The sequence below is a fragment of the Pseudophryne corroboree genome, chromosome 4 (genome assembly GCF_028390025.1).
Source record: "Pseudophryne corroboree isolate aPseCor3 chromosome 4, aPseCor3.hap2, whole genome shotgun sequence".
Lineage (NCBI taxonomy): Eukaryota > Metazoa > Chordata > Amphibia > Anura > Myobatrachidae > Pseudophryne > Pseudophryne corroboree.
In genome coordinates this window covers 163,180,515-163,199,982 of record NC_086447.1, presented here as the reverse complement: position 1 = coordinate 163,199,982, position 19,468 = coordinate 163,180,515, and the positions used below count along the sequence as shown (strand labels likewise).

The window sequence follows — 19,468 nt, the reverse complement described above, 5'->3', positions numbered from 1 at the left end:
TCTTGCATGGCGAGCGAGCGGCAAGGTGTCTCGATCCTGTGCCCTTGGCACAGGTTACTATTCCCAATCGTAGTCCACGTGGATGGTAAAGTATGAAAAAGGAAATAAAAAAAACAAATTGTAAAAAAGCCATGTCGACCTTCCTCTTATTGTTAAAGGGAGCCTTTTGGCTTTCTGCACAGAAAGTAAGTTACTGTTGAGCCGATACATTATGTGAGGATGGTGTTTAGTCTTGTATAAGCAATCTAAATGCGGTTGGTACTCTACTGCTGTATATTCTCCATGCACTCGATTACATTGTGCTTTATGTTTGTTACTATATTGTACAAGCTTGAGATGTTTTACTTCTACAATTAAGGTCAGTGGAATATGAAAATTCTTATTCTTGTTCTACTGTCTGTTTTATTCCTTTGTAAAGGATTGCCAGCTTGCCCTTTTATTTAAGGTATTTGGTGCATGCTTTACATGAACATTCAGTCACCTGTATGATCACTCACAATGCAGTGTGTTTTATTGCTGGGGTGTTTGGTTCTGTGTCTCCATTATTCCCCATAATGCTTGCTTCCAGTCTCGCTTGCATTCTGCTGTGAATTCAGTACAGATAACATTTTACATTGTATGTGTGTGCCAAGTGTCATATGGTTCATTCAGATGGCTAGAAACTGGATTTCCCATTGACAGTCAACCTGTTATAGGTATCACTGACTGGGGAATGGATCACGCAGCACAAACATGCCTCCATCCCACTCTGTAATCTATAGGCTTGCATTGATCCATGTCCAGAAGTCACTACACGAAACGTAAAGCAGTAAAATCCCGAGTGTTGTGGATGCCATTTTAATAAGTTGTGTTCAAAGAGTATAGAATATAAATGTCCATTAGTAAAGGGCAGTCCTAATAAATTGTGCAGCAAACTATGATCACATTGCATCAAATACCCTCATCCAGTGCCAGATTAAAGTCCACATGGGCCTGGAGCTGAAACTGATGAATGGCCTATTGTGTGCCACCACAGAGAGTGTGACCAGTGCTGTGGTGTGTGTCTAGTGATATGGGGGGATGGGTCTCCTGTGCTGTGGGGCGGCATCCAGGGTTGTAAAGTCATTCCAGTGCAAGTTAGAATTTGGAGCTCAGGTGGTCTTCTATGTTCGTATTGGCCTACAGTATGTCCTTATGTGCTCCCCTATGTCCGTATGTGCCTATGTCCATATGTGCCTACAATATGCCTATATGTGCCTCTCTATGTCTTTATGTGCCTATATCTGTATGTGCCTATGTTTATGTTTGTTCATCTATGGGTTGTGTACGGGATCCCAACTGTCAGAATCCCGACACTTCTTGGTAAGTAAATTAAACCTACCTCTTACCCTCTCCCTACCCCTAACTCTCCCCTCATGCAGCTGATAAAGCTGATTAATTTACCATTATAATATTCACTATATGTGGGTAAGAGACTCAGTATGCAATTGGCGTATGGGGTACCGTAAGGGTACGCACTTAGCGTAGCAGACGCTTGGCCGTGGTCGAGACGCACGAGCGGCACGCTCGCTCACGGCTTAACGCTTGGTGTCGAGCATGCTATAGGCGGCCGGCTACCGTAATGCTACGCTACTAGCGTAGCAGACGCTGTGACCACGAACAGAACACAAGCGGCGCAGGCGCTCACGGGATGACACTCGGTAAACCTTGTATGCAACACACTGAAAGATTGAACTTGTACTGTAAACCTTACTACTGAAATACTGTAGCGATATAACCTTGTTAATATAAAAGCTGTTTGAGCGGTTGAGACGCTGCGATTACCCTCAGCAATGTAATAAACACACAATACCTTGCTAAGGCTCCAAAACCTTTACTAACAAGCTTTTAGTTATATCAAAAGGGGAAACACAGTTAACATTTCATACACTACAGGCTAACATTAAAATCTAACAGAATAACTACACATGAATATATAATAGCGACACAATCGCAAACACAAATATATAGACTAAGAATAAATGGCTAACATTACACGGGTAACAAAGTGGCCACAGAGAAACATACCATACGGGGAACACTCGCTAGCGCAACCGGATCCAGTCCTCCAATTATCAGAGATAAATTTTGAAGAGAGAGAGTACTGGCCGGTCTGGGGACAGTGACCCTTATATACACAACATACAGTGCACTACAAAGGGCCCTACAATCTTATTGTTCATTGGACACAGGAATGTCTCTCCGCATTATAACAAAAGGTCATAGGTGGATTTGAACAGGTGGGCTGTGACTATTACAAACTGCTCAGGTGGGAGGGAATCTCAGGATTCCCGTCGCATGGATAATGAACCGCAAATATAGTAAATGTCCAGAAACTACTAATAGGCATAACTATACGCAGGAGCGATTAATCTTTACCTAACCAACACCGGATTGTTACTAATAAAATACTCTTCGGTTAGGTACCAGACACCACTGCTCAACCTTTGTCAGACCCTTTGTATCATGAAAAGAGGGATTCCCAAGTCCATGAACCAGTTACATCAAACAAACTTACAGTTATTATTAAGGGGAACATTACCTATAAAACTTACTATATGGATTTATTATGTAACGATTGAGTCGCCCGCTAGACGCACGCAAACTCTACCGTAAATGCACATACCATGCGCTCGAGCGCACGCCCGTGGAGGCGCCGTCACGCAACTGCGAATATGCACACGCACGGGAGAGAAGGTGTACGTGCAGCGGGCAAGCGCATGAGGTGAATATGTGGCAACGTGTAGCATGATATTTTTCTGACTTTGACAGTCCACCCTTTGGCAGTCATCAATAACTGCCACTTCCTAAAACAGTTCAAAAAAAGAAAAATATATGTCATCATGTAAATACCTTTTTATGATTGGGTAAAGGGAGGAGAGGAGAAGGTGGGAAAAAGGTATGACCTAGTGAGATAGTAGAAGCATGTGTGTATGAATCCATGTTTGAGGGGTCATGTATCATCGTGCCGTACGTGTTTTAAATCAAGCTTCGAGGTATTGCGAAGTATACATTTGAATCCTTCTTATCCCGTATTAAGGGTCTGTGGATGGGCTGTCAAACTTTACCGAGCTCTTTTCGTTTTTTCTTTGCAACAAATGGGGGAGCACATTTAGTTGATGATACATGAATGGGGGGATATGTGAGTGCTGATATCTGTGTCTATATTCCCTATCGACTATGTTTGTCATTACCTGAAGGTTGTAGAAATGAAGATAAGAAGCAATTATTATAAATGCAGTCATAAACTATGTGAGTTTAGTATGCATTTGCTGATTGAGGTCTTGTCTTGTGTCTTGTCTTGATGTACATGTTGACTGATGTCTCTCGAGGCTTTTGCTATAAATGGCGACAAAAGTGCTTCCATTGTCCAGAAAATTACAGTGACTAAAGTATTTGGGCTTTCGTAAAAATTTTAAGTCACTAGGGATATTGGGGGTCTGTGGTATAGTCCATCAATGGTCTGTATAAAAGAGGTTGTCAAATTCTTCTTCCTTGTACCTTGGAGGAAAACAAAGGAGAAACGGGTGAAAGAAACGGACCGTGGAATCACATTTTCATCACAACATTGTCTCTATCGTTGGGTCATAAATCAAATTGGTTGTTGTTATTGTTATTATAGTGCCTTCGCTCCTCAAACTCATCACTCTGGTATTACCTTTACACTCCGTTAAAATCCGAACGCATCTAAATATCAAACCAACCAATATGACGGCACCCAGAATACACAAGAGAAATTTTCCTACATCCATAATAATACCTTGGGCCCATTCTCCTAAACCAGAGAACCAATTTTGTGGGTTCAACCATGACACCCAACTGGTCAGCTCATTACCCACAGCAGCGAGAGTGAGATTGTGTTTCCTTCGGGACTCCCACTTTAATTGCAAAATGTCATCCATCTTTTGGTCTGTGACCTCGACCGGGTCCTCAGTGCTGTTTGTAATGTACGTGCAGCACTTTATTCCATACTGAGTTGCTAGGGTGACACAATACCCGCCTGTCACAGCTGTGAGATAATTCAGAATCATCCTATGCTGAATCAGCTCTGTTTTGTAGGCTTGTAACTCTCTCCCAGTATACCTGAACGTGTCGTCATACATTTCAGTGATATTGTCTAATAAATTTGCAAGCGCAGATATATACCTAAAGTTTATCACTCCCCTGGCAGTACGAGTGATATCCATCGCGAGAAGGAATTGAATCCCGGTGGATTCATGGATCAGATCAGAGGCATGATGCTCTGTCTTCTCCATCAGGTGCCTTTTAACGACGTGCTCGTAATGAGTGTGAGTATAAGGAGCTTGGGCACCACGGTGAATATCTTTCATTTTACTATAGGATACAGTCATTACTTCAGGCAGTACTTTTCCAATATAACATAATCCTTCTGAGTTTGGGGCAAGCCACTTATACGCCTTCCTCCCGCATATGAAATATGCATCATCGGGGAGAACATATGGGACGGAGTATGACATTACCATGTTACAAATTTTCCATGTGAAATCTCCTAACCCTAATTCTCCCATCTGTTTAGTACACGTATCTGTTTGTACGACATGTGCACAGTATCCTGGTGATACTTCTCCAACTCGCATGGTCCTACTTCCTAAAGTGTACCTATACCGGAAAAATCTTCCATGGTCGTCTATCTGGCGTATAAGCTCTGTGTCTATGGGCATTCTGTCGGCTCTATGTGAAAATGTCATGGTTTGATTACTCCATGACACTTCCCAATTTCCCGGCTTTCGGGGATTGGAAATGTTAAAGCACACTAAGGATCTATCCACATGGTATTGGTGGAGCTTCAAACTAGGAGGACTAGAGATATTAAACCTCTTGTCCACCGGCCTCCCACCACTTAACTCAAGTACCTCTCCTACAGTTAAAGGGAATGGTACTAGCCCTGATTTGCTATGACCTTGAGGTACTTGAGAGCATACCCAACAGTCTGTCTTATTTAACACTTTACCCACTAATGAGTGATAGTCACCCAATGGATGCCGGTCCATGTTGATATTAAAACTGGACTGACATTTCTTGATGCACCCATCCTCAACTATGTTATCACAATGCCTACAGATGCAGTTTTCTTCAGCTAACAATCCTTCACAATTCCTTCTATTGTCAATGCTACCAGATCGTTTTCTGATACTCGCCTTTACTCAGTGATTATGTTGTTCTTGGAAATTTACGCCTCCATCCTGGTCATCAGAACCCATTCCAGATCCTTTCTCGACCTCCATGGTACTCTCACCGAAACAGACTGCTCTGGTCAACATCATGGTCAACAGGAAAATCCGTATCACAGTCTCTTGGGGCAAGTCCATCTTAGAGGAGTAAAAGGAGAAAAATAAGAAGGGGGGAAGGGAAATAGGAGGGAGGTGGGAACTGGAGAAAATAACAAATGGGAAAAAGAAATTTGACTCGACAAACGCCTTCGGTCTTATTATTCTCAGCGCTCAGATGTCGTCTCAATCCTCCCTGAACAGACACTCTAGTGATACAACCTCTACCGTCTGTTCTTTATCATGGGACCTCTCTGGGTCAGCAACCTTTTTACAATGAGACGAATGGACCCAAGTCTCCCTCTCGGCAACCTTCAATGCAGTTGTGCTGGTCAATAAGACTTGATATGGTCCTTCCCATCTGTCAATAAGGCAACCTGAGCGTAGAAAATTCCGTATCATTACATAATCCCCAGGTTCAATGTCATGACAATTACTGTCTAGCAAATCAGGAATCACCAACTTTAGATTATCATTCTGATTCCTCAATTGCTTGCTCATCTTAACCAAGTACTTTACGGTTACTTCATTGTTACATTTCAAATCATCCTAGGGGTTAATCATAACATGGGGTTGTCGGCCAAACAGAATTTCAAAAGGAGACAGATTAAGAGGGGACCTGGGAGTGGTTCTGATGCTGTATAATACGATTGGCAAAGCTTCAGGCCATAACAGTCCTGTTTCAGTCATTACCTTGCTCAATTTATTTTTAATAATGCTGTTTACTCTTTCCACCTTCGCACTCGCCTGGGGGCGGTACGGAGTGTGCAGCTTACTATTAATTCCCATCAACTTACACATTGTTTGAAAGACTTCACCTGTAAAATGGGTACCCCTATCACTCTCAATGATTCTAGGGATACCGTACCTACACACAAATTCCTGCACAATTTTCTTTGCAGTGAACACAGCGGTATTTGTGGCCGCTGGAAATGCTTCGACCCAATTTGAGAACACATCAATACAGACCAATTCATACTTTAAATTTCTACAAGGTGGCAATTGTATGAAATCAATCTGTATTACCTGGAAAGGGCCATCTGTCGGAGGGATATGGGATGGCTCTGTCGGTATTGCCTTTCCAATATTCTTCCTCAAGCAGGTGAGACATGTCATCGCTCTTTTACCCGCATGAGGAGAAAATCCTGGGGCGCACCAATAAGCTCTTACCAACTTACACATTCCTTCTTTGCCTAGATGAGTCAGCCCATGTGCCGCTTCCGCTAGACTTGGAAGGTATGCTCTGGGTGCCACTGGCTTACCCTGTCCATCTGTCCAGAGTCCTGAGGACTCCTGGCCATATCCTTTTGACTTCCAAACTGCCTTTTCCTGTGGGGAACACAAATTTTGCATTTCACACAATTTCTGTGTGTTGACAGTATTGAATACCATCAGTTGTGTGATGTCTGTCTGTCTGGGGGTACCGGTTGCTGATTTAGCAGCTTCGTCTGCTCGGCTGTTACCAAGTGATACCGGGTCTTGGCTATATGTGTGTGCTTTACACTTGATAACAGCCACTCTGTCGGGTTCCTGTATCGCTGTTAGAAGTCTTTTGATGTGGGCTGCATGCGCTATGGGTGTGCCAGCTGCCGTCATGAAATTTCTGAGGCGCCATAGGGCTCTGAAATCATGGACTACTCCGAAGGCGTACCTAGAATCTGTGTAGATATTGGCTGACTTGCCCTTAGCCAATTCACATGCTCTGGTTAGGGCAACCAGTTCAGCAACTTATGCTGAGTGTGGTGGGCCTAGCGGTTCTGCTTCTATGGTACTTTGGTCATTTACGACTGCGTATCCAGTACACAAGTCTCCCGAGTCCGTCTGTCTGTGACAACTACCGTCAGTGTAGAAAGTAAAATCTACATCTTCCAGTGGGTTGTCACTGATGTCAGGCCTTGCCGTGAAATTTTGGGTAAAATATTCCATACAATCATGCGTGTCATCCCCTGTACTAAATCCTCCTTCACCATCACTCTCATCCTCCACCCTTTGTGGCTGTCCAGGCACACCTGGAAGATATGTTGCAGGATTTAGTGCACTGCATCTTTTTATAGTAATGTTTACCGGGGCCATTAATGCCAATTCTCACCTTGTAAACCGTGCTGATGAGACGTGTCTGGTTTGGGCAGAATTCAGCAAGGCTGACACTGCATGTGGTGTATGAATTGTGAGGTTGTGTCCTAGCACTACATCTTCGCTTTTCGTAACTAGCAATGCTATTGCTGCAACACTTCGCAAGCATGTGGGGAGGGATCGCGCTACCGTATCTAGCTGAGCGCTATAGTAGGCTACCGGCCTGCTGGCATCACCATGCTTCTGGGTTAAAACACCTGCTGCGCACCCAGCACTCTCTGTTCCGTACAGCTCAAAGGGTTTCCCATAATCTGGCATACCTAATGCTGGTGCCTGCGTTAGGCACTGTTTAAGTCTCTCAAATGCCATCTCAGATTCGTCTGTGTGCGAAATCCGATCAGGTTTGCTTGATGAGACCATCTCCTGCAAAGATAAGGCTAGTATGGAAAAACCTTGGATCCAGTTACGGCAATACCCACACATTCCTAAAAACGTTCTGATCTGTTGCTGGGTTTGTGGCAGGGTCATGTCACGAATTGCTTGAATTCTATCAGCGGTGAGGTGTCTCAGTCCTGGTGTCAAACAGTGTCCCAAATACTTCACCCTGGTCTGGCATAATTGTAACTTGTCCTTGGAAACCTTGTGTCCTGTGTCTGAAAGATGAAACAGGAGTTGTTTCGTATCTTTCAGGGACGCTTCCAGTGAATCTGAACACAGCAGTAAATCATCCACATACTGTATCAATATTGATCCACTCTCTGGTTGGAAAGACTGTAAACAATCATGCAGGGCCTGTGAGAAGATACTTGGACTATCTATGAAACCTTGTGGTAAGCGAGTCCATGTGTATTGAGCTCCTCTGTATGTAAATGCAAATAAGTATTGACTGTCAGGGTGCAGAGGTACCGAGAAGAAAGCGGAGCAGAGGTCAATCACAGTGAAAAATTTGGCAGTGGGAGGGATTTGCATAAGGATAACAGCTGGATTTGGCACTACAGGGAATTGACTCTCAACTATTTTGTTGATCCCCCTTAGATCCTGCACTAATCTGTAACCCCTCCCCCCACTCTTTTTAACAGGGAAGATGGGACTATTGGCAGTGCTGGACGTCCTTACCAGAATGCCCTGTTGTAGCAAGCGCTCTATTACAGGGTAAACTCCTAACTCCACCTCTGGCTTCAGAGGGTATTGTGGGATTTTTGGAGCTATCCTACCACCTTTTACTTGCACAACTACTGGGGCTACATTTGCCATCAATCCAGTGTCTTGTCCGTCCTTGGTCCAAAGTGACTCCGGTATTTGGGAAGTAATTTCTTCTAGAGATGAGCAGATTCGGTTTTACTCGGTTCTCAAAACCGACCCTTATTGGCTATCCAAAACACGTGACATCCGTGAGCTAATTAGATGCCGTTTTGAGAACCGAGTAAAACCGAACCCGATCATCTCTAATTTCTTCTACCTTGGACTGACACCTATTTACAATAACAGAGTGTGACATTAATCTTGTTGGGGAGTCTAGCATATCTTGCGCTTCCTGAGCGTGGTTTTCGGGTATGTCCAAGAACACACCTTCAGGAGTACAATATATGACGCATCCCATTTTGCACAGTAAATCTCTCCCTAGGAGATTAGTCGGAGCCGATGCAGCCAGCAGAAAAGAATGTTTGGTATGCAAAGGCCCTATCGTAACCTGTGCTGGTTTGCTTAAAGGATATTGTCGTACTACTCCTGTTACTCCCATGGCTGGAATTGTTTTACCAGTGGTTCTCATGCCCATGGTCGAATTTATTACTGACTTGGCCGCCCCCGTATCTACAAGGAAATTTAGAGATTTACCAGCTACATCAATTGTGACCTCGGGTTCACTTCCAAGGCTCACAATTAATTTCACAGGCTGCAGATTACAGGTGTGGCCCCACCCCTATGGTGCATGGTGACCTCCCTGCATTGCACTGGCAGCTATTACCTGTGAAGGGGGTAAATGGGTATTATCAGAGACTTGCCAGTCTCTTTTTGGGGGATACCTTCTTGTTTCCCCTGCGTGTGGCTCATAACTCCGTCTCTGCGGTCCTTGATCCCAATTTCGTATGTCATGTCGTTGTCTAGGGTTTTTATATGCATTGTGTGAGTTATTTGCATTGTGTGAGTTATTTGTGCAGTTACGTGCAAAATGTCCTTCCCTGTTACAATTGTAACATTTTACCATATACGGCTTACCACCAGGGGTCTGTGATTTAGACTGAGGCGGCCTTGTTGTAAGGGCTTGGATACTTATAGCCATCCGTTTATCACTCTGTGACTCCCTGCGTCTTGTGATGTTCCTGTCGGGCCCAACAGCAGTATCTCTTAAGGCGGCCACCGACATACCTCTCCAGTTAGGTTGAGTGGTTTGTACCCTACTCCTTAATACCTCCTTTAAACCGTCCATCAAGACGGACACCGCTACCTCTCTATGGTGTATATTTGCCTCAATGTCCCAGAATATTTAGCCATTTCCTCCAGTGCCCGGTGGAAATAGTCATGGGCAGTTTCCCCTTCCATTTGTTTGATGGAGAAAATTTTATTCCATTTTACCACAGCTGGGAAGTATACTCCCAACTGCAGATTGATTCTGGTTACATTGTCTTGATTATATTCATCCGTAAGGGGTACCTCTTCGTCTAATTTACAGTCAGCTATAAATTTCACAGGGTCAATACTAGAGGGCAGGCATGCCCGCAGTAGTGTCCGCCAATCTTTGTTGTTAGGTTCAGTGGAGTTACCCAGGTCCTTTATGAACCTCTGACATGCGGCTAAATCTTTTCTGGGATCAGGAAATTCAGACAAAATTGTTCTTAATTCTGCTCGGGACCAAGGACAGTGCATTGCAATATTCCTGATGGGTGTGACCCCATTTGTGTCGGTCTTCCCATTGGGGACCGCTATCACTCTAACAGGATTAAGATTAATTACTTCACTCTGGGTTGATTCTACGGTGTGTGGTGCAACAGTTTCAGCATATTGTACAGTGCCGTACTTACCTTTTGACACAACCTCACCTGTCCCTGAACTATGGGCCTTTGATACCACTCTTACTGGTTGGGCGGTGCCCACTGGAGTATCGTTTATGGTGGCCGCTAGAGAGAGAGCTGAAATCGTAGTGGGCTCATCTTCCTGGTCGCATTCCTGGGGGAAGTTTAAAATGGGATACAACTTGCATGAGTTAGCGTTAGTATCAACATTTGCATTAACTTTAATTTTATTCTTATCACTACTACATTGGTTAAGTGCACCCTTATCGTACACCCGCATGCCATTCTCTGCAGCCACTTTGTCCCCTACTATATACGGTGGTGGTGCCGTTGCTATCAGACTTCTACCAGGATTTGGATTTGCTTTCTGAGCTAATTCCTGTTGTATTTCACTTTCCTGTTGCCATATCTGTAAACAATCGTAATGTATAATCCTCTGCTTTGCAGATTTTATTAGACCTATCCTTTTTCTTAGGTTTTGCAATACCTCAGGGTTCAACTGCCTACCCGGGGAAACTGCTCCCCATCATCCTCTGTCATTCGTTCCCATTCTTTGCATAATACCTGTGTGTGTGATCCGTATTTTTCACACATTATATACCGTGCTGACCCTTTGGGCCAACCAATACCAACGTGAACCCTTGTTGGACGTCCCTTCTTTGAGCAACTGGCCCCCATCGTTTGCAGATATTGCTGTCTCAGCGAATTCTTACAAACAAACCAAATTGCCCGCGGTAAGGCGACGGTGAAAGTTCAACCAGTGCCTTCACTCACTTTACGCCCCAATTGGCCAATACAAGTTCCAGCAATGTGCCCACCACTGGACGTACCCAATTCGTAGGATCTTTTTGTAACCTCTATTTACTGGGGCGCGTGGGAGTATGCTACCCTCCCCAGTAAGTATTGGTTGTTGGAGATTTCCTGAGTGAACAGCGAAACTCCCTTAAAATAACAAAAACCTACACAAATCACGTTAGAATGTACAAATAGCGTTTATGACCCCACAATAAAAATTTTTTTATGGGTATCAAGGTAACAAACTAATGCACACAATTACGCGTGCGGTACAGTCGCACTGCGCATAAGTAACTTAATATTTATACGCTTTACGACCAACGGAATCGGTTGTTTAGGCTGCGAAACCTTCAGCCGGAGCTCAACTTGACTATATGGGTGCTACGCAAAACCCCTCGGGCTGCGCTTAAACCTTTGCAGTCCTTTTGTCTGCGGATACTACTTGCTCCTTTTACCTTATATAATGTTAACGCGGGCAAGCCAGTCCCACGCCACCAAGTGTCCACTCACCTGATGTGGTCTCCGACGGGATCCCGATTTCTGGGTTCACAAAGTAATACCTTTATTTCCACACTCACTCCTATTCACTCATATGCAAACTGATCTTTCTGTACAGAAATTCCTTTCATACAGGCAGTAGTCCAATCCCTGGGTTTTGCAATAGAAAAAGGTTCTCTTTTAACTAAACTTTTTTTTTTTAAACTGAACAAACCTGTGGTATTATCAGGTGGCTATACTATACCGCCCGCACTAAAACAAGGTTATTGTGTGATTTGAGTCTCGGTGGGCGTATCCGTACGCTCCGTTGCTTAAACACGCCATGTGCGTATGCCTTTGCGTCACGTACGTGATCTCGCACGTTGTCCGAGACACGTATGCACAAGATTCAGATATGCCCACAGCGACGCAACTAACACGTTTCTATAAATGTAAACGATGTTCAACTGTAATTGCTTACCGTACACCACACAGTATCTGCTATGCTGTGTGCGTGTCCTTTACAATTATTCCCTTAAAAATTATCCTTTATAATCTCAACTAAATAGCACCAGATTTCCTCAGCACGTGTCTAATAATCAATTCTAATGGCAACAAGGGAGTGAGATGCAACAATGCAGGTGTGTGCGTGCGTGCGTGCGTGTGTGCATACGCAAAACAGAAATAAACAGTTTTAAAAGATAATAGCGTATTGTTCTTACCTTCCGGTTCCGAATTCCACCCCAGCACTCCTACAGCGTAGCGTAACAGACGCTTACCTAGTCAGCACCACTGTATCCCTCACCACCAATACGGATACGAAAGGATACTGCTTTCCCGCCCTTTGCTGACAGATAAAGTCTGTTTGCACTAGTGTGGATATGTGGAGGACGGACGAGGCCCCAATTGATAAAGCTGATTAATTTACCATTATAATATTCACTATATGTGGGTAAGAGACTCAGTAGGCAATTGGCCTATGGGGTACCGTAAGGGTACGCACTTAGCGTAGCAGACGCTTGGCCGTGGTCGAGACGCACGAGCGGCACGCTCACTCACAGCTTAACGCTTGGTGTCGAGCACGCTATAGGCGGCCGGCTACCGTAATGCTAAGCTACTAGCGTAGCAGACGCTGTGACCACGAACGGAACACAAGCGGCGCAGACGCTCACGGGATGACACTCAGTAAACCTTGTATGCAACACACTGAAAGATTGAACTTATACTGTAAACCTTACTACTGAAATACTGTAGCGATATAACGCTGTTTAACCTTGTTAATATAAAAGCTGTTTGAGCGGTTGAGACGCTGCGATTACCCTCAGCAATGTAATAAACACACGATACCTTGCTAAGGCTCCAAAACCTTTACTAACAAGCTTTTAGTTATATCAAAAGGGGAAACACAGTTAACATTTCATACACTACAGGCTAACATTAAAATCTAACAGAATAACTACACATGAATATATAATAGCGACACAATCGCAAACACAAATACATAGACTAAGAATGAATGGCTAACATTACACGGGTAACAAAGTGGCCACAGAGAAACATACCATACGGGGAACACTCGCTAGCGCAACCGGATCCAGTCCTCGAATTGTCAGAGATAAATGTTGAAGAGAGAGAGTACTGGCCGGTCTGGGGACAGTGACCCTTATATACACAACATGCAGTGTACTACAAAGGGCCCTACAATCTTATTGTTCATTGGACACAGGAATGTCTCTCCGCATTATAACAAAAGGTCATAGGTGGATTTGAACAGGTGGGCTGTGACTATTACAAACTGCTCAGGTGGGAGGGAATCTCAGGATTCCCGCCGCATGGATAATGAACCGCAAATATAGTAAATGTCCAGAAACTACTAATAGGCATAACTATACGCAGGAGCGATTAATCTTTACCTAACCAACACCGGATTGTTACTAATAAAATACTCTTCGGTTAGGTACCAGACACCACTGCTCAACCTTTGTCAGACCCTTTGTATCATGTAAAGAGGGATTCCCAAGTCCATGAACCAGTTACATCAAACAAACTTACAGTTATTATTAAGGGGAACATTACCTATAAAACTTACTATATGGATTTATTATGTAACGATTGAGTTGCCCGCTAGACGCACGCAAACTCTACCGTAAATGCACATACCATGCGCTCGAGCGCACGCCCGTGGAGGCGCCGTCACGCAACTGCGAATATGCGCACGGACGGGAGAGAAGGTGTACGTGCAGCGGGCAAGCGCATGAGGTGAATATATGGCAACGTGTAGCATGATATTTTTCCGACTTTGACACAGCCTAATCCTACCCCTCCCCTAACCTTCCGCAGTTTTATTCAAACCTCCCCTTCCCAGAGCCTAACCCTAACCATCACCCTAGTACCTAACCCTAATCTCTCCTCCCGCAGCATAACCCTAACCTTTCCTGGCATACTTGCGTTTGGTAAAGGGGGGAGAGAGAGAGAGAGAGAAAGGGGGGTGAGAGAATGGGTGGTAGAGAAAGATGTAAAGGTAGGTGAGAGAGTGGGAGATATAGGAAGAGAGAGAGAGTGGAGAGAGAAAAATAAAAGGGGGTGAGAGAGAGGGGTAGAGAGAGAAATGTGGGAAAGAGAAGAAGAAGATAAAGTGGGTGAAAGAGAAGGGAGAGAGAAAGAAAGGGAAGAGAGAGAGAAAGGAGAGGGAGTGAGAAAGGGGGGATAGAGAAAGATAAAGCGGGTTAGAGAGGGAAAGAGAGAGAAAGGGTAAGAGAAAGAGGTGAGAGAGAGGAGGCGAGACAAAGGGGGAAGAGAGTAAGAAAGGGAGAAATGAAGGAGAAAAAGAGAAGAGGGAGAGAATGGGAACAGAGAAGGGGAAGACAGAGAAAGATACAGAAGGGATAGATAGGTGGTAGACAGAGGGCGGGATGTATTAAAATACATTGCCGCCCCTCGCATCAATGCAACATATGCAATTAACATCACAGTGCGGTGACAGAGGCCCCTATGATGCCTGTCAGAAGGTGTGCGGGGGGGGTCTCTGTGGGTCCGTCACGTCCCAGCCCCGGGAGGTGATGTGTGCTGGGAGTCCCTGGGTGGGGGATTGTGGAGCACAGCTGCCTGGACACAGGTGAGGGGGATGTGGCGCTGGGTGCAGCTCTGAGCGGCAGGTGCGAAAGAAGCCCTTAGGCTTCTATAGGATATCACCATAAAAAGATGGCGATAGCCTCAGCGGCGAAAAACTGGAGGCCGTGTCTTAGTACATATGAAAATGTGGTAAATCCCCCTGAAAACGGGGGTTTTACTGCATTTTCCCTTTAATACATCTTGCCCAGAGAGAGTGAAGAAGAGAATGGAAGAAAGTGAAAGGGGAAGAGAGAGGGAGAGAGATGGGCGATCAAGAGGAGAGAAAGAGAAGGTGGAAGAAACGGACAGAGAAGAGGGAAGAAACAGAGAGAGAAGTGGGAGACAGACAGAAGGGGAGACACCGAGAGCGGGGTGGGGGGTAGAGAGAGAGAAGAGAGGAAATACAGAGAGAGACAGAAGGGTTGAGACAGAGAGAAAGTGAAAGGGGAGATAGAGAGAAAAAAGGTAAGAGAAAGGGGAAGACAGATAGAGATAGAGTGAAGGGGGTGACAGAGAGGGGGTAGAGAGAGAGAAAGGGGTAATAGGGGGAGAGAGAAAGGGGAGAGAAGGGGGAGACAGTGAGAGAGGGGGAGGGGTGAGAGGAGAGATGAGATATAAAGGAGGAAGAGAGAGTCAAAGGTGAGAGAGAAGTGGGGAGACAGACAGAGAAAGGGGAGGCAGTGATGGAAAAGGGGGGGTGAAACCAAGGACGAGAGAGAGAGAAGGGGGAGAATAGTGAGAGTGAAAGAGGGGGGAAATAGGGAGCGGGGGAGAGGAGGGAGAGTGAGAGAAAAAGCGGGAGAGAGGGGGAGGAAAGACGAGGGGAAGTGTCTGGAATGCCTCCTTCTGTTTTGTTTCACTTTCAGCCCGCGGCCCCGTTGGAGTGTATGTGGGCACTAGGTGGGGTGGTGGGGGGTTAGGGAGTGAGTAGATGGGGCTGTGGACGGTCACTGATGGTGACAGAAAACATTTTTTTCTGCAGCGGGGTACACTGGGTTTCTACGGGGATAACATTGGGATGTAGAGTTGGATCTTGATCCAAGGCACCAACAGGCTAAAATCTTTGACTGTTCCCAGGATGCTTAGCGCCGCCTCCTCTATAACCCTGCCTCCGTGCACAGGAGCTCAGTTTGTAAGTTGGTGCCTGCAGTGCAGGCAGCTAACAGGGAGGGCTGCGCTGAGCAGCCCTGAAAAGAGCTTTTATGAAGACAGAAGACTTCAAGGGCCGCAGCATAGGCGCTTAAAAGTGCTATATGTCATTTTGACATATCATGCTGCGGCTTCCTCACCTCCCCCAGCGGCGCTGTATACTCCCGCACCCTGGTTGCCGGGTACTTACAGCGGAGGGCTTCGGTTCTTCGCCTAGGGCACACACACCTACCGCTGCTCTCCAGATCGCATGGCCGCATTCAGGGAGTAGGTAAGAGGGTCCCCAAGGCGGGACCCGCTGGAAATCACGATCCGGGGCGGTCTTTAGAAGATGGGCCGCGCACGCTGACGTGGATACTGTGGCCGCACATGGATCCCACTCAGGGCCGGTTGGAGCGCTTGCAGCGCCCCAGGCAGGCAATGGGGGCATGGCTTCATACAGGGGGCATGGTCAGTTACGCCCCCTGTACACTATGAGCGCCGCTGAAATGATGTGCGGTGCGCGATGACGTCATCGCGCACCGTACAGCAAGGTCCTTTCCACAAAGGGAAACTAGACGCTATGCGTCTAGTTCCCTTCGTGGAGAGGACCTTTGCTGTGCAGTGCGCGATGACGTCATCGCACACCGCACAGTAAAGGTCCTCTCCATGAAGGGAAACTAGACGCTACGCGTCTAGTTCCCTTCATAGCGGGGGGCAGCGGGACAGACCGGGCAGCGGGGGGGCACAGCAGCAGCGGATCTTGCCGTGGTGCGGCGCCCTCCGGAAGGCGGCGCCCTGGGCAAAAGTCCTGCTTACCCGTGGCAAGATCCGCTACTGATCCCACTAGACCACCAGGGCAAGGGCACAGGTCTGATTCACTAAAAATCCATTTTACTAAGGCCCGCAGTACCCGGTGGTGAAGTCCAGCAAGGGGATAAGGCTCTCACCTGTAGCTTCTCCCCCAGCCCCAGGCGCCATTTACTGCTAATGTTCCCACCTGGAGCTGCTTCTCTCTGCCTCCCTCACACCCTGTCAGCGTTTGGGCGCCATTACACACATGCTGAGCTGACTTTGGAACTGCTGGGCACTGTCTCTTCTGTAAAGCCGCCTGCATCATCTGCGCTGTGCATTTACAGGACACTTAAGTATTCTACATGTCTTTAGACAGTGTTAGTTAAGAACAAGTGCATACAGTCAGGGTTATTTAGTACAAGTACCCTGTGATATACATCCAGTCTTTACTGTGCATTGTTATATCTCTATTTCTATATATCTTTACTTAGTAGTGCAGTTACTTAGTATTGCTAGTTCAGTGCAGTTTTATTGTTAATTGTGATCATTTCTGCATTGTACATATGACTGTGTGTGTGCTAATAGCTGCTGTGTGATTTCCATTCCGTGTATCTCACATATATTGCTATCCCTATATTCTGTACCCTGAAGGGGGCTATGTGCATCAGGGTTCTCATATAATATAATGTTTCACAGGATATACTATTTTGGTATTATTCTCTGTGTATTACAGTCACCATATACCTCTTAAATCCTCCGTGTGTGCTCTGAGTTCAGTTACACTATACAAGGGGATTTTTGCCAGTTACCTTGTCTGTTTATATTGTACTATTTTGCCCTACGGTTACGCTTTCATATAATGTCAGCTAAACAGGGTGATAATTCTATGGCTGACCCTGCGTCCTGCAGTGCTAATGCTATAGATGTCTCTGAGGAAAATATTGCAGCTGAGAGTTCAGGTACTGGGGGTTTTATACCCCTCAGTCAGTCTACTTCAACGGGGGCAGATTACATTCTCTAATTTACTGACTACGCTAGTTACCAGACTTGTGCCCCCTATAGGACCTCTAGTGCCATTACAGCCACATATTGTCCCGGCTGTTAATGTGTCATGGGCGGATACTCTGTCCTCTTAGTTACAGCAGTTAAATCAGTCTTTGGCTAAACAAAATCCTAACCCTCGCCCGCCTAAGACCAAGGGGTCTTCTAAGCAGGCCATTACTTCCTCACAATCCACTCATGTTTCAGACACTTCATCTGATGAAGATGGCGCATATACTGACCCCTCAGACACTGATGCAGATGCTTCTGACGGGGAGTCAACGACACAGGTGGATGTTCCTGACCTCTTGGAGGCTATCAGGCTGATTCTTCAAATTGATGATGACGAAGAACCCCCAGCTACCTATAAGAAACCAGATAAGTTCAAGCGTCTGTTATGAACCACAAGCATTCCTGTTCACTTTCTGTTCATGTATTCTATGTTATAGTTCTGTTGCAGGCCAGGATTTCCATTGTATTGGTTTAGAAGACTCTTTTTGGCCTCCGGTGGTGAGTCTGTGTTACTGCAGCCTGTTTCTATGTGTTTAGTCTCACCTGTTAGATATTTGATCATTATGTGGTGAGTCTCTGTACTGCAGTCTGGCTCTTGTCTGTGTACATCACCTGCCTGTATTTTGGCTTTCTCTAACGTCCTAAGTGGATGCTGGGGACTCCGTAAGGACCATGGGGAATAGCGGCTCCGCAGGAGACTGGGCACATCTAAAGAAAGCTTTAGGACTATCTGGTGTGCACTGGCTCCTCCCCCTATGACCCTCCTCCAAGCCTCAGTTAGATCTCTGTGCCCGAACGAGAAGGGTGCACACTAGGGGCTCTCCTGAGCTTCTTAGTGAAAGTTTTAGATTAGGTTTTTTATTTTCAGTGAGACCTGCTGGCAACAGGCTCACTGCATCGAGGGACTAAGGGGAGAAGAAGCGAACTCACCTGCGTGCAGAGTGGATTGGGCTTCTTAGGCTACTGGACATTAGCTCCAGAGGGACGATCACAGGCCCAGCTTGGATGGGTCCCAGAGCCGCGCCGCCGGCCCCCTTACAGAGCCAGAAGGCAGAAGAGGTCCGGAAAATCGGCGGCAGAAGACGTCCTGTCTTCAACAAGGTAGCGCACAGCACTGCAGCTGTGCGCCATTGCTCTCAGCACACTTCACACTTCGGTCACTGAGGGTGCAGGGCGCTGGGGGGGGGGCGCCCTGAGACGCAATAAAAACACCTTGGATGGCAAAAAATGCATCACATATAGCTCCTGGGCTATATGGATGCATTTAACCCCTGCCAGAATCCATAAAAAAGCAGGAGAAAAGTCCGCGAAAAAGGGGCGGAGCCTATCTCCTCAGCACACTGGCGCCATTTTCCCTCACAGCTCCGTTGGAGGGAAGCTCCCCTGGCTCTCCCCTGCAGTCACTACACTACAGAAAGGGTTAAAAAAGAGAGGGGGGCACTAATTAGGCGCAGTATTAACTATACAGCAGCTATAAGGGGAAAAACACTTATATAAGGTTATCCCTGTATTTATATAGCGCTCTGGTGTGTGCTGGCAAACTCTCCCTCTGTCTCCCCAAAGGGCTAGTGGGGTCCTGTCCTCTATCAGAGCATTCCCTGTGTGTGTGCTGTATGTCGGTACTTTTGTGTCGACAGGTATGAGGAGAAAAATGATGTGGAGACGGAGCAGATTGCCTGTAATAGTGATGTCAACCCCTAGGGGGTCGACACCTGAGTG

The 19,468-nt window shown here is 46.0% G+C and overlaps 1 protein-coding gene across 4 annotated transcripts in view; it reads left to right on the top strand.

The window, feature by feature from the left end:
* The window catches only part of FBXO25 (F-box protein 25), a 205,458-nt gene that overhangs the window by 130,108 nt on the left and 55,882 nt on the right, over positions 1-19,468 (top strand). For 3 of the 4 annotated variants that reach the window (XM_063915526.1, XM_063915529.1, XM_063915527.1), the window contains exon 10: positions 419-445. The exons of the other annotated variant lie outside the window; for it this stretch is intronic. In XM_063915526.1, coding sequence (XP_063771596.1) covers positions 419-445 — 27 coding nt within the window. The remainder of the gene's footprint in view (positions 1-418; positions 446-19,468) is intronic. 4 annotated transcript variants of the gene reach the window in all.